Raw genomic sequence first — 16,361 nt, 5'->3', positions numbered from 1 at the left:
GATTTCAAAGGGAACATCGTGCCGCTCGCCTGCCTTATTTGGGAAACCCTAACTCCGCAAGGCTTGGCAGAACCTCGGTGACCGAGCAAGCCTTCGTAAACCTGGAGCTCTGACAGAGATTTAACAAGAAGGAACCTCAGCTTACGATGAGCTCCTAGCACCGGCAAGAAACAGAAATGAGAGTGAAAAGGCAGGGTCGGGCTAGATACGGAGCAAAACTTGCAAAGCTAAAAACGCCACCGAAAGGGCCCGGCGAGCGGCCCTCGGAAGGGCTTTGCGCCTGTTTGGCGTGAAAACCTTCAGGAAGGAGGAAAAGGAAGGCCGGGGAGCGAGCGAGCGAGCGAGCGAGGCGGCGCAGAGCGGGCGGGCAAGCCGCCAGCGGCCCGGGGACACCCCCGGCCAGCGGCCCGGGGACCTCCGCCGGTGCGCGCACCCCCACACGCACCCCCACACACGCACCCCCACACACGCACACGGGCGCTGAGGCAGGCGGGCAGGGCGGGGGGCGGAGCGGCGCCGGGACGCCCGGGCATCCAGCAGCGCGGCCGCCCCCCCGCACCCCCGCGGCGGGCGGGAGGCCTATGGGGGCGCGGCGCCGCTGCCGGAGCGCCGGCGGCCCCCTCCCCGCCGCTGCCTGCGGGAGTGGGAATAAAGACAGATAGCGGGGCAGGCAGCGGCCGGGCGGGGAGGGAGCGCGCAGAAAGTTTCCTGCGAAGCCCGCGGGCGGCGGCAGCGATGCCCGTGCTGCGCGGAGCGCTGGGGCTGGGCGGGCGCCGCCGGCCTTAGGGGGAGCGAGAGCGGCGCGGCGCCCGGCAGCGAGCCCCCGGCCCGGCCCGGCCCGGCCCGGCAGCGAGCCCCCGGCCCGGCCCGGCCTCTCCTCGCCTCCGGGCGGCCAGGAGGAAGCGCCCCGCGCGGGGACGGGAGAGCGGCGCCGGCCGGAGCGCGGGAGGGGGAGCGGCACCGCGGGGACGGCCGCCGCCGGCAGAGCCCGGGGGAAAAGATGAGCTTGTTGTCAGCCATCGACACCAGCGCCGCGTCCGTCTACCAGCCCGCCCAGCTCCTCAACTGGGTCTATCTCTCGCTGCAAGACACGCACCAGGCCAGCGCCTTCGATGCCTTCAGACCCGAGCCCTCCTCGTCCCAGCACCCCGACCTCGGCTACACCAAGAGCACCCCGGAGCTGGGCTCCTCGCTCAGCTCCAGCTATCTCAACAGCTTCTTCCAGCTCCAGCGGAGCGAGGTGAGTGCGCGCAGCCCCCGGCCCCCCCCCCCCGGCCACAACCGCCATGATGCCTCGGCACCCCCCCCCCCCCCCCCCGCCCGCAACGAGCCGGGACCGAGCCCGCCGGCGGGACGGGGGCAGCCCCCCGCCCCCCGCCCGGCCGCGCAGGCTCCTTCCCCGGCCGCGGCCCCTTCCGCCCCGCCGCGGCGCTCTCCCTCGCCCCGGCCCCGCGGCGCTGGCGGCGGCGCCCGGCCCCGGGAGCGGGCCGGGGCTGGGGCCGGGCGCCTCCCGGAGCGGCGCTGGCGAAGCCGCCGCCGCCGCCGCCTCCCCCGCCCGCCCCGGCGGCGAGGGGCGCCCGTGTTGACAGTCTGGTAAATGGTTACACCGCCGTCCCCTGCGCCGCCCGACGGTGCCAGCGGGGCGGGGGGGACACATGCGGAAAGCGCCACGGCCGCGGTAACCTGCAAGAGTGCCGCCGCCCCCCTTTTCTTTTAAAGCGATACTTAAAGAGCTTGACCTAAAGCGCGTACATAGCTCGAGCTCAGAGGCTGGCGTTACTGAAAAGGAAGCGATGTAAAGAGGAACGCGACAAAAACAGAGCGAAAAAAGTTTTGCGCACGGTTCGTAACACAAGAACGAGACTAAATGAAACCAAAGGGAAGGAAGCTAAAGAGCCAGGGTCTGCAAAGACTATTCACTGTGGAACTCCCTGTCACAGGAAGTTGTTGAGGTCAAGCACTTCTGCACTGGAGCAGCTTCTTGCGCGTGGAGATGCTGCAAGGTGGCACCTCGCGCACCGCCGCTCGCGGCCTCTCCCGAAAAGATCCAGCAATGCTGTTGCTCCCTACCATGGGGCGCTTGCCACAGCCATTCAACGGCGGCTCCGTCTGACCAGGGTTAGATGGACTATGCACCCGACCCGCGCTGGCGCTTCCCTCGGAACGGCGTTTGAGAGTCCCTCCTGCGCCATTTACGTTAAAGCATAGGTTAAAAAAAGTATTCTCAGTCAAAATACATGTTTCTCTTCTGTCAGCAAAGGTATGGGGTTGTTAATTAAAACCAAATCAAATTCCCCAACTGCTCTGGTGTTATAGCTGTTAACCGTTAAGAGCCGGAGTTATATATACGCACTCTTTTTTCCTTAATTAGAAATTCCTTCTTCCTTAAGAATTTCACAAAGCACATCCAGTCTCAAAACAGACACTATTTTGGAAAGGATATAGTTCAAAATCCATTCAGTCTGATGTACCCAGCCTTGTTAAGCACAACATAACATACCCGGTTTAAAAATACACAGACTTAACAAGCACGTTGATTTTGCTAAAGGACTAACAGACAATGGAATTTAAACTTCCAGCTACCTACCTGTTGATTACAAGTTATAGATTTTGCCCCTCTCCGCTTGGCTTTACAAGCTTCGTGGTGCCCAGGTAGCGATAAGGCTCCAGGGGTTTGGCCTACATGGACTCTCTCCAGGCTGGGACTCCATTCAGGTCTGCGTTTGTTCAAGTCGGGATACATTCTGCTCACGGCGGGTCCTTTTTCTTCTTGGGAGAAAAAGGAAAAAAAAAAAAACCCAAGTAAATGGAGGCTGCATCCAGGAAGCCTTTGAAACAGTCTCTGAGAAACAGTTTTCTTTTCCTTAAAGTTCCCCCCCTCCCCGAGTTCATTTTCTGCTTCCACTATACTGTTTGCAAGTAGGGGCTAATCCTTTTGTCACACACTCTCCCTTTCCACTTGGCTCACATTTCTTTCCATTTTTTTTCCTCAAACTGCTTTCTCTTTTCTTCTGGAAAATCATTTCCCCACAATGCCAGGCCTTCCCCAGGCCCCTGCTTCAGCCCCAGCTCCGAGCAGCCAGCCCCTTCGCAGCCTCCCCCGGCCGTGCTGCTTTTGGATCCCAGCAGTCACCTTAGCTGCGTTTCTGTATGGATTCCTATCATCTGTGAGGTGTATGGATGCAACTTTATGCTGCTCTTTTTAACCTCATTACAGTTTCCTGAGGCACATGAATGACAACAACTGAGAATGCCAGCTCTGTAGAAAGCCTAGAGCATTCACCGTTCAGGAAAGAAGAAGCCATTTCATTCCATACAGATATTTTAATATTTTTAAAAGATCAAGCATGTTAGTTTGTTCCAGTTCATTTTCCAGCCTGTGACAACAACAGCATTGACTGTGTGGCTGACAGACAGTCTGCATTTCAAATCTTTACCTGAACTACATGTTAATACAGGGTAACCTGAAAAGAGGGAAGGGGGCACAGCCATCTCACACGGCATGGGAACGCGTTTGCCCTGCCGGATGTACCCCGAAGAAAAGTAGGGAACCCTCGAGTTCCCCAGGCTAATGCTGCCTGCTTAGACAGCAGCTTTCATTCAAAGGTTTAGAAGGTGTTAGAGATACTGTTGCTCAAAAAAAAGTTCTGTCAATATGTTAGATGCTCTGTTCTTTCCAGAAGCTGGAAACTAGACTGCTTTTTTGGCAGGAGCCACCCAAGAGTTTCCTACAATGTCATGCTCTTAATTCTTGAGATTCTCACATCTGTTTATTTGCAGATGCCATTGGGTATACACCACGTATTTCAACTGCGTAAGATTATTTTGGGGAGCATTAGTACTGTATGCTGCTTTTGCATCAAGTGGGCTTATGCTATCTTTGGAACAACACATAGCTTTCCACAGTTAAACTGTTGACTGTTTTCTACACAGTGCTTGCTTTGGTTGGCATTTTTTTTTTTTTCCTCCCAGTTTTGTCCTGGGTTGGCTTAGCCTGGAGCCAAGCTGTGAGAATGATTGACACATAGCTGTACACAATATTTGGAAAGTGACCTAATGAGGGGCCAAAATAGCAACAGATTGAGAAACGATAGGATCATAGGGTGTAAAATAGTCACGCATCCTATATGTTGCCTTGCAATTGAAAATATCTGGAGGACAACGCTTGGAATAAGAGACAGCACTTGTGAAAAGTTGCTGTTATACAGGGTTTGCAAGTCTGCATGGCAGTGCCTGTGTATGTGACTTGCATGCTGACCAAAGGAACTGGACAGGAAAAAAAAAAGCGCCAGCACCCACAGAGTAGTCTTGCACTTCACCAAGATTTTTGTCCTCCAGACTTTTTCCACTACAATGGATGCCTTCTAAATAAACATGATGAACACAGCTGTTTGGTGCATAAAAGCCCATTGTACCAGGGAAAAAAAAAGCAATAATAAAGGTTTAAACAGTAAAGCGACAATGAGTGTTTTGTTCCATATGCAAGACTCATTTTGCAAAACAGACCTGCTTTAAATGAAACTTTACTGCAGCGTTTATTGTCCTAGATATGAAACGAAAGCATGTTAGAGCATTAAGATGCATTAAATTGCCTATTGAACTGAGCTCTACCCTCATTATAACACCATCCATCAGAGCCGAGTATTTGAGGTTTTGTTGTGGGGCTGGTTACATGGGTTTTAATGCATTTGAGACACAGCCAGGTAACTGTGGCTTTGTGTCATTGAGTAGTATAATTGAGAAACCTAGAATAAGGGTGTAAGAGACTCATATAGTATTTTTCTATACTCACAGTAGGCATCCTAGTGGATCAATGCTGACTTTGGTCAAGAAGAGACGGCAACCAGTAACTAGAAGTCAGCATATTATAATAATCAAACTTGTTTCTTTGAACCTGGAGTGCTAATTCTGGTGCAAGCCAATATTTACACATGAGAAGGAGCCTGTGTCCTAATGAATCCTTTGCCCATGTGCAATACTCTGTGTCTTTCAAGAGGGGAATTCCTTCTAGAAACCTCTATGGCAGCCATTTTCCAGATCTAAACCAAATCTTACTTAAGCACAAAAACCTGCATATTACTAGATAAGAAAATAATCACTGTTTTCAAAAAGTAGTTAATGTTTCTGACTCAGGGACTTCCAGATCCAGTCCTTACAGGCAAGAGGGGAACTAATTGGGAATGAGAGAACATGAGCTAGTCCAGTTTGCTACAGTGAGGTGCAGATCACTCACCTGGACATGAAAATTTGGGGAATTAAAAAAAAAAATTTAGAATGTACTGTGGCAAATAATGCTCAAACCCCCATGGAACAGAAGCAGGTCTGCAGCACTGGGATAGATGCTGTTTATCAGGCAGCTTCCCAAAGAAATAAAGTTAATATGACAGCGATGCTCATATAGTAACAGCAACAAAATCCCATGAAACACTGGCAAGAGCATAAAAATGTATGGAAGGAAGTTGGCACTTCTACAGAAAATACATTTTATATCAGATAAACTTGTTTTCCATCTGTCCTTCATAGAATTTGAGGAATACACACTAGCCTGATACTTGATGAAGAAAGAGCTGTTCTTTAGCCTAGATTAATTAATCTGGAGGAGAATAAGACTTAAAAAAAAAAAAAAAAAAATAGATTCACCATTCTTGTCCTATCAGAAGAATACAGGGATTGCCATACAAGATCAGGCATCTGACCCACTAAATTAAATGTCATATCTCTGAGAACAGCCATGAATAAAAGATTTAAAGAGAGAACAAAACACCTTGTAAGAGGCTGCCCACAACTAGTACGGTCCTAAGGCAAATACAACAGAGATGCAGATTAGCAGAAATTGCAGCATGCTCTAAAACATTTCTGATTGCCCTAATTTTGTGGAATATTGTTAGTTCTTCTAACACAGAGCACATTTCTGATCCACTGAGTACTTAATGTGCTCAGTACTGCAGTCAGGAGTTCTTGCTTCTCACTTGCAGACTAAACAACCACAGTTTTATCTCCTCATATTGAAGCGTAGTTATTGACAGTCAGCGTAGTGCAGCATACAGGTTGCCTGCAGTACACAAAGGCATCCTTTAATAATAGTGATTATTATTTGATCGATTTCCTCATCTTCATTTTTCTCACTATTCTTCATGTAAGCACTAACATGTCAGTGCCCTTATCCTTCTACAAATTGTATTGAAAAGGCAATAGTTCAACAATTCCCGTGTTGGAGGAACTTGTGCTCTCTGCCTCAGGATGATTGTACGTTACAGATATTTTGTGGCTACTTAAAGTGCCAGTCAGCTCCTTTCAAACTACTGTTCAAGAGGTTAAAGGTCAATTCTTGCATTGGTCCTTACAAGAGATTCCAAGGAGCTGAATCTCTGTTAGTCAGGAGACAGTATGCGTTTGGGGACTTTGGCAGCATCAGCCTCCTCCATCCTCCCACACGGCCAGCTCTAGAGCCCTTTTGATGATATTGCCTCAGCCGCGAAGTGTAGCTTTCACTGCCCACTCTCTGTTCTAGACTCAAAGTCTCAGGTCCTATTACAGGTATTTGAGCTAACAACTAGTCTATTTCCAATTCCAGCTGGATATGTGCTGTAAAATGCAAAGATTCAGGTTTTCTTTTTTGCTCCCTGCTCTTATTTCTGCAGCCATGGCCTCCTGCTTTGCTGCTTCTGTCTTTGGAAAACACGCTCTTTTGCCAGGGAAGAAAAAAAAAAATATGTGAATGTACTATAGGAAGTGGAGTCTGAAAATAAGATCTGTATTTTGTATAAGAAGTGGGAAACTGAAGTTATCATACAAATTACGCTCTTCCATTTGTATCCCCTAGATATGGCTTTAGACTTCTTTACTCGTCAGAAGTAATTTTTTTTTAAGTGCACTGTACTGCACATGGTAGATACCCTTCTTATTCTTCACACCAAGGCTGAATTACCTAATAGCGATTTGATTGCAGAAGGGAATACTCAAGAGCCAAATTTGGTTCTCTTAAGCAAGTACTCTAAATACAGTTATGTTGCCTTTACTCGGGCTTCCTTACCTGAGTAAGAACAGCAGAAAGCTCCCAGAAATAATAATAATAATAAGTGAAGATGTGTTGAAGTTGCTCCAACAGCCAGAGACTCTTCTGTTGCTTCCTTACCCTCCCCACGCCTCAAGCAAATGCTGCTGTAGCTCTGCAGCACACCTTGCTACCTACTGCACACAGTGCTACCTCTAGCTTTAACTAGTTCAAAAATTATTTACAGCTGGGCTTTAGTTCATGGCAACAAAAGCATTATCCACCATCGTCTTCTGCAGCTACTTAGTATCACATCAAAGGCTGAACCGTGTTTAGAAAGCTGGCAAGAGCTAAAATATTAATTGCTGAACCTAAGTTAAGTCTTCCAAAAGAGAAATATAGGCTTTCTGCTTGACCATTGATTTCTTTTTGATAGGTACAAAAAAAAAAAAAAAAAAAAAGCTAGCAATAGAAGATAGACCAATTGTATGTATTCTTCCTGATTAGTTGAAAATTATTGCCAACTCTTTTAAATCACTTGGGATTTTGTATTTATGCAAATCCTCATTGAGAGGAGCATTGGCATTCACTTTCTGTCTCACAAATACATTCACATCTTGAAAAAAACTTAACAGGCAATACATAGAAAAAACCTCAACCCATAATTGGGGGCAAAAGCGTGTAGAATTCTTGTAACAATTCTATTTTATACACACAGCCTTCAGTTACAGTTTTTTTTATGCGTTTACAGTGTCTTCCATCCCAAGGCACCCAAACAAAAGGGTGATGTAGCTGTGTGTTGGGTAATGATTTTCATCCCTTCATCTTTTGCTCTGCAGACACAGACTCAGTTATTCAGAATAGAAAAGGAAGATCCTTCTCTGATGAACTGCACAAATGGTCAGACAGTCAAGTCTAACTTGAACCAATATATTAATGTATAAAGTCTATGGAATAAACAGATAACCAGAAGGTGTACAAAACTATTTTTATCCAAAAGCTGACTCCCCTCTCTTTTTTTCTCTCCTCCTTTCTTTTCATTGTTGTTGTTGTTTGTTTGGGAGATTTTGTGGAGTTGTATGAAACAGATAGCAAACCACTTTTAGCAATGGTCCTGTTACTTTGGTAATAAAAGATTAAAAGAAAATATCACGTTATTGACAGACACTAAGTGAGGATTAATGCAAAGAAAAAATTTCTAGTTCAGAGTTTAAGTGAGCCATAAAATGACTCTGACACCTGATCGATATTTAAATCTAAGACAGAGGATCTTTTTCATGCTACTTGAAGAAGCATGAAAAACAGTGACACAGTGCAGTTTCAGGAAGGTCCAGGCACAGATATTACAAAGCTAATCATACAGTACTGATAATATGTAGTTGCATAGAAAGAAAACCAAATGTATACTGTCCTCAAAACTAGATGCATACATACAAATGCTGCCTAAAAAGTGATACTGGATATCACCCTAAAGCTTCTGAATGGTTTTGTGAAATATAACAGGTAATATTTGTACCTCCCCTCAGTTTCTTTTCCCCAGGAAAATTGGGCATCATCCTGATGCCCATTTTGCCACTCTCCTGAATTGCCCTTGCTCTTTTAGAAAGCCACAGTTAAATTAAATGGGAAGAATACTAGTCTTTGCTTTGTGGCCATTTACTTCAGTTTCTGTCTGGGTTCCAGAGAAGTTATGGATCAAAGGAACCGATCAAGTTTTACAGAGCTATTCAAATCTTACAGTAATGCTAACATAATTCAGACAGATAGTATTTCCTAAGTGTCACAACTTAGATCACTTCTTTTTTCCTGCAGGTCGGTTTTTATTCTCAGAAACATTACAAACAATCTGTGATCCACTAAAAGTAGAACCTAAAATTATAGACAGATTCACTTGAGGAAAGCAGAATAAATGCAGGGTTATGAGGCCTGGGCTCTGTCCATGTCCCTCATTGTGCAGCCAGGCCAGCGCAGCTGTTGGGAGTTTTGGTGGGTTTTAAGTTTTAACATATCACAAACCTAGCCCATTACTTTCTGTCATGTGTTTTGGTGTAAGCAAATACTAACAAGCCCAATACTTTGACTAAGAGGAATTCTAAGGAGCCTCTTGTAGGCCCTTTTTCTTAGGTCTTTCAACTGTTGCTGCATGGTGTTCCAAAACCTGTACCTTAAGAAATACGTTTTGCGTTTCTGCAGATGTAGTTTGAAGATCAGCAAATGCCCTCGTGTTCTGGGGCTGTTGCTCTCATATCCAAAGCAGAAATACATCCCTGCTGTATTAAACGACCACCCATGCCTACTCTCTGCACATGGCAGGCTTTGGTGTCTCTTCTGAATGAACACAAGTGTAATACCCTAGAAGGATCACAGGAATCTGGAAACCTATATTTACATCTCATCCAGCTAACTGCCAACCAAGCAAACATTTTAAAGGGATTGTCTTGCTCCCATAGGTTTCTCTTGCCGACCCAGGGGTCCCTGGTTTCTAAACTTGCTTGAGATTGTAGCAGGGGAGTCGGAGCCTATATTTCTTCTCACTAAGCCAGCCTGCTAGGCAGCTATTTCTGTGTATTCATTAGGGCCGTGGATACCTGTGGCTGAACGCAAAGCAAAGGAGCTATTGTACAGTCATTGCATCCTGAAAATGAGGGGTTAGTAAGAGCTCTTAAGAGGGTTTGAGCATCAGTGGCCCTTGAAATACAGAGGTGTTCTTATAACCATCTGTCACAAATGTACATTGCAATTGAAATTAATAGAATAATGGAAAGAATAATAGAATCATTCCTCTAACAGACCCAACCGGGGGGGGGAGAAGGGTCCTTAACTCTACTTGGAAACCAGATTACTCAATTGTTATTTCATAATTTATCTGAAGCAGATTGTGACATTTTAGGTTTACTTGTTCAGGTAACACTTCAAGCTGTGCTGTATTACAACTGATTAAGAGCGTGGCTATAAATGTAGATAAAACTATCTAAAAGCTAGAGTCACAAAATGAAATTCCAGCCTGTCATTTAGTACATGGAAATAATTTAATTTCCTCACTATATTCAATTTAATAAAAGTTTTTGTCTTCCCATGAGTGCAGGAACTGAGGCCCTAAGCGCCTTGCGAGGGGCCCGTTCTGGGCAGATGATGTATTGTTTCTACCTCTGACAGTGACCTTAGCTTTGCCTCTTTTAAACTTTGGCAGCCATCACAGAGTTTTCTGTGCCAAGAAGGCATTACTGAATGTAAATGATATAAACAAAACTGTCTCAGACTTAAAGTTCCATTTAACCCAAAATGGACATTTCTTCGCAAAACCTTTCATCACGCAAGAGCTGCACAGGAGGTAAATGCTTTCCTAAGTGTGTCTTAAACAGGCACATATCTATTTCCGGGTGTTATTTTTCTTATGTTTGGAGTGTCAAAAGACCCACCAAATGAGAGGAAACCTGACTCTTGTTTTTCAAACTGCAGGTCAGATTGAGACAAGATTTCCTGCAGGAAACAGAGATGGTAGCAGAAAGCGCAGGGGTCAAAACATGTCCGTCCGTTTCTCCCCTCACTTTATGCTGTACAGCCTTCATAATCTCCTCCTCGTCCGAGAACCTTGTCTGGACATCCACAAAATAGGCTTGTTTTTTGACAACGTGAGGAGGCAGTGGGGCTGAGGTGTCTGGCGGAGGCCCTCCCCGCGGCCCGCTCTCAGAAAGGTCAGGGAGGTTGGCGGTCTGCAGCCGGCGGGAGACCCAGCTGCAGGCAGTGGAGGGACAGGCCGAGGAATGAAAGCTCCTGTGGGGATGTGTTTTTGCAAAAGTAATTTGCAACGTGAATGGTCTCCGTTGTCCCTAGTATAGTGCTCGTGTGTTAGAGCTTCTCTTTAACATAAGTGGGCAGTTGTTTAGCGTTCAGTGGATGAAAAGGATCCCTGCAGAGCTTGGTGCAAGATTTAGAAAGTTCCCCCAAGACTGTGCACCTCTGACCAGAAGAAATCTCTATCCTCTCCTTTCCCACCTTTCCACATCTGCCATTAAAGGCTTTTTGTGAGGTCCCCATACATTGTGTAAAAGAAGTGTCCTCGCTGACATCCACGGCAAACCTTTCCCTGAGGCTGAAAGGAGGAGGATCACGCTGCTAGCGGAGAGCTGAGGCCTACCTGAGCTTCAGCAGGCCCGAAGGTGGTGACTGAGCAACGTCCTGACTGTCAGTGTTCTGTTACTTCTGTACCACTGCACAGCATTTTTAAGATCTAAAGATCTGTGAAACTCCTTGAAAGCTTTGGATCAAAATGTTAAAGACCAGCAGGTTTAAAGCAAGGCGAGATGGTGGCGTGCATTGCTCTTCGACCTTGCCGCGGATTGAAGGTACGCCACTCATACACAGAGGAGCGTGTTGCACCCACTTGCTGTTCTGCAGAGTCTCAGCAGCAAGGAGCCATTACAACCTGAGAAACCACAACCAGCTGAGCTGTCAGATCTGGAATAACTAGATTAGAGATCTATCCGCTGGATTAAAGATTCATCACCCTACCATCGACTCGCTTCACAACTACTGGCAAGTCATGCCACATTCATAGTTGTCTCCTTAAGATACTGTTTCTGCAAAAGGGAAGCCCTAGTGCCATCTATCTGAAAATAGAAGTAGTAGGCATTAGTGTTAGCAGTTTAATATAAGCATGTGTTTATCTAAAACCCCCTACAGAAGAAGAACGAATTAAGGTATACTTGGCTAATCTAACTAGCCAGGAATGCATTAATTAAGGTTTACTTGACTAATCTACATTTGTCTGTGTTTTTAGGTAAGAAACTTGAGTAATTCACATTTTACTAAAGTCAGCCCAAAGACTAGTTTTTTTGACAGCTAACTTAAACATTGACTTCAGAAGGAAACAGAAGTCCGAGTCTTTCTTTCTTCTTCCAGGCAAACATTTTCTTCACTGAGTGATGATCTTTGCTTGCAGTTGTCCAATGATAAAATGTTACCGAGTAAACTCTTAAACTGTTTTCTGTAAATGTATCTATAATTTATCAGAGGAACTAAAGCAGACATAAGCCATACAGGAGCAGTTTTTGAGGTTTTTCCAGTTCAGCCTTGGTAATTAAACTTCTCTATTTCTTCTGTCTGAGATTAATACAACTAAATTTATGACAGTATTTTCATGTAATCCCTCTATTTTCAGAAGGCTTTGGGGTTGGCCATAAACATTGATTCTGCATTAGATGTTTTCTCTGGGGACAAAACCAGGGAACTGTTTTGACCACTTATACAAGCTGAAGCACAGAAAAGTCAGAGATTTGAAGTGTTCTTCTCCACATATGATTGTCTTCAGGTGCAACTGTTGTGCTTTCATACATGTTGCATGGCCCCACAGACAAATCCCATGTCAGAAGCAAGCCATGGGGCACTAGCAGAGAAAACAGATATAGGCCCTCAGGTTCAGTTTTGTATATTAGCACATACAAGCCACTGAATTACTGCTTGGGTAGCTTCATATTTCCCTCTCCTCTGACATGAAGGTAGCAACTGAGTGAGGGCAATGACTTGTCTATCCTACTGTTCTATCCATGACACATCACGGGGATGTACTCAGTTCTTATCTTCATGAAAATCCAAGCTGATAACTTAAGGACCTTTTGACATTTCAGTGCAGGGCTAATAATTAGCATGGCTAGTCTGGTTACCATCATACACGCTTCACAGACTGGAGAATGTTTATAACTTACAGTATATGAAAACCTTACTTTTTCCACACTGATGATAGGGCAACCCAACTCTTTTTTTCCAACAAACTTCAAACAGCCATCGCGCCTGCTGACTAAAACTTAACTCTGGAAGTTAAGACTGCTTTATTTTTGTTTGCTTTATTAGGTTGGCCACATACTAAAGCAAAAATAAGTCATCAAAAGTTCTTTTCTCATCACTTTTCAATTACAGACTATTTTGTGTAGTGGAAGAATTGATGACTGGACTATGTTATAGGGATATTGAAATGCTACAGGACCTCACTTCAGTATGTGCAATTAAAACAAACATAGAGAGAACCACTAGCACAAATCATACTAACTTATAGCTTGAGCAGGTTCTTTCACAAGTCTTTTAGAGATACTTTTAAACAGCTGTAAATAGGCAAGAACTTTTTAGTATTGGACTGTTGTGGGGTTTTTTTTGTCTGGTTCATTTTGCTTTTTTTTTTAATGTTAACCCACTGGATTTCAGGTGGAATAGTCACAATAATGATGCCTCATCTGAAGGAAATTATCTTGCTAAGGTGGATTAGTCACCTCTGCCAACTTCAACGTTGAATCCCTTAACTAGCAGGAACAAAGAAGGACATCTGTGACGAGGGATACTGTGCACAGTATCCAACAGTTTGGGAGCATCATATGGCTTCTTCTATCCAGTTTTAGCTATTGCACTTAAACAGCAGATGACTTCAAAGAGGGCAATAAATTGCATTTTCTTCGTGCTCATTTGGCTGGTTTAAATATTTCTTTCTCTCCTCTATTTTAATTGGTGAGATATTGTGTAGGGGTACCAGTGTAATTCCTTTTTTTTTTTTTTTTTGGGGGGGGGGGGGGGCAGGGGGACAGTGTGTTTGTTTTTTCAAAGTATAGTTTTTAAATTAAAAAAAGCCCAGACAGCCCCAAGGGCATCAAACAAATGTACTGTACTGGGCCAGATGCAGCCTATCAACCCCTTCAGCCAGCACAGGTCATTCTAGCTTCAGGGAACTGGTGGATCTGTACCCCTTTATCACTACCTTAAGGATCCAGCAGCCACAAACAGAACTTAAGACAGAAACTGCATTTTCCAGGCATGCCTCTGTATTTCCAGTCCCATGCCTAGAAGCTTTGCTCCTTAACTCCTGTATGTCTTAATAAGAAGGTGCCATTCCTGCATAAACAGGTTGCCACTGCTGATTAATATAAGCTGTTCTGGAACATAGGTAACCCTATCACCTTTGGGCAGAATTAAGTGTTGTCATAACTGAGATGCTATCTTGCTATCCATGCTTTCTGCTCCCCATTAAAAAATACCTTTACAGCTAAAGCAGTAGCCACACCGGTGGGAAATTTGGAAAGTAAGACTTGCCACCTGTTTGTTCAAATGTTTCATTGCGTATTTGTAACAGTACCATTGTCTTTATTTTCAACCTTATACCATTGCTAAAAAAGAAGCTGAAGAGACAAATTCCATTTCAGTGTTTCCTTATCCACCTCTTGGCACATACATCCCAAAAGCTGTCTCTGAAAGGCAGGGACCAGCCAAGAGAATCAAGAGCATTTGCCAGATCATTCCCTTAACTAGGAATTTCTCAGAGGTGAGTTAGATGCTGGAACTCTTGAGTCACTCACATATGTTACCCAACTGGAAATCAGAGTAACTAAGCTGTAGAAGACAATAGCTGCCTCTTTCACAAAGGACCACACCACAACCTGACAGATTACGTGCCCTTTAACTGGAAACACTTAGCAAACAAGTAACAAAGGAAGCCTTACTTCCTAACACCAACAGATACAGTTTAAAGATCTACTGAGCAGAGAGGTTACCTTTGGAAAGTACACCACCAGATTTTCAGTTTGGTTCACATTCAACTAAGTCAACAAGTTTCATAGGAAGAAAAAACAAACAGACAAACAAACTTACATTATCAGCTCAAACTTCCCACAAAGCCAGCTTCTAAGTTTTACTACCAGGTCCCCCCTCCTCCCAGTGCAGCAAGATAAGAAAATCCTGAATTCATTGCAGCTGGCCTGATGAGCCTTGTAATTAGGACATGCAGTGTGGTCTTTCAGCTTCTTGAGAGCACTAACCCTTTCAGTGCCAAATCCTTTCTATCCTGTTATAGCTCAAAATGAGAATCCATTTGAGAAGTAGTATTTGTTGTCTGCTTTTTAAAGAAATAGGTTGGCTTTACTAGTAGCACACTGTGTACACAAAGCAGTCATTGCTTTTGGTGGAATTAGTCAGAGGAGCAGCCTCCCTGCCACCTCCCAGGTGCATACCAATACACTTGAGACCAGAATGAGCCAGGATGCATTTCCCTCTTCCTCTCTGTTTTCCTTTCTACTGTCATCTGTCTGAGACCATCATTCTCCCTGTCATTCTGGTCATCCCCTGGACATCCTCTTTGAGTGTGAAGCTAATTCAAAGTTTCTGTTCAAAACCCTTCTTAAAAATCCTCTTTGCAGCAGTGCAAACACTTAGTAAGAGTTGAATTGCTAATTTGCTCAATTAAGTGCCCCAGACAAAAAAACCCCACCAAACTGTTTTATGTATCTCAGCCATATTCATTCACCCCTTGTCTTCTACAAAGACAAAACGTGCTAAATCACCATTTGCTTTCATCACACTCATTACATGTTCCTGGCCTTTCACTATTTGATTCCAGGGGCTGGGATGAACTTTCCCACCACCACCCTTACTATATAACTTGGCTTTTTTGGAATGGCTTTTGCCCTCATCTCCTGCTGAAGAACCGGAGATTTCCACAGCTAGCAACAGGATATAGCACCGTTTGCACTGGTGCTCTTTATAGCATCTTTCAAGTGCCAGATTGATGTGTTTTTCACATTGACTTGAAGTTAAACTGATTTAAGACCATTTTCCAGGTCAGATTGGCAGGAACTGCTGAAGCGGTTTGCCTGACTCTATACCAGGAGAGATGCGTTGCATCTTAGGATCATCTAGGAATTTTCCTTAAGGAATTCATTGTTCTTTGAAGCACCAGCGATGTCAGCAATGTCCGTCTTCTCCTTTACTGTCATCTTCTGGGATGTTATATTTGTGTCTTTTCCTTTTTTAACACTGAGCCTCAGGATGATTATAGGGAAGTGTTTCATGGTGGTGTGTGTAGACTGGATGTTTTGGCATGTCCAGTTTTGGCACATATCGTACTAACGCCCTGCCAGCTGAACCAGGTGGCCCCTTTCAGAGCCATGTGTCACGCTTTGGCCACAGAGTCATTGGTGGCTGCTAAGATTGTGATTTAGTGTCAGTACAGCCTGTAGTCTGGTGGGATCCTGGCCTTTGACAAGGCTTCTGGCTGCCATGGTTGAAACAAACAAAAGTTTGTAAAGGTTTGCTGACAGAGCGGGCAAAACTGTGGTCATTGCAACCCTTACCTTTCTGTCTTGACCTGAAATGTGCCAAGAAGGGTTGGTGGAGGCGTGAATTATGTAATATCCAGCTGTGGTGCCAAGTTGCTCCCTTATAATGGGGGTAATAGCTCGGTGTAAAGGATATGTAGAAAAGAAAATAGTCACCACTGCGAGCTGTATGTCCAATTCAAAGCAGGTATGTATGTTCTGTTTTGTCACTGGGTTGGCCCTGGGGGCAGAAATAGCAGCCTCATGATGGGCGGGAGTTCCATATTCTACGTCCC

The 16,361-nt window shown here is 45.0% G+C and overlaps 1 protein-coding gene across 1 annotated transcript in view; it reads left to right on the top strand.

Moving 5' to 3' along the window:
* The first annotated feature begins 1,000 nt into the window (after positions 1 to 1,000).
* The window catches only part of ZCCHC24 (zinc finger CCHC-type containing 24), a 114,953-nt gene continuing 99,592 nt past the window's right edge, over positions 1,001 to 16,361 (top strand). Inside the window, exon 1 of the mRNA XM_075717961.1 lies at positions 1,001 to 1,240. Within this exon, the coding sequence (XP_075574076.1) occupies positions 1,001 to 1,240 (240 nt within the window). The remainder of the gene's footprint in view (positions 1,241 to 16,361) is intronic.

Source organism: Pelecanus crispus, chromosome 10, assembly GCF_030463565.1.
Source record: "Pelecanus crispus isolate bPelCri1 chromosome 10, bPelCri1.pri, whole genome shotgun sequence".
NCBI lineage: Eukaryota > Metazoa > Chordata > Aves > Pelecaniformes > Pelecanidae > Pelecanus > Pelecanus crispus.
The sequence above is the reverse complement of the archived record's forward strand: the minus strand, read 5'-3'. Positions and strand labels throughout refer to the sequence as shown.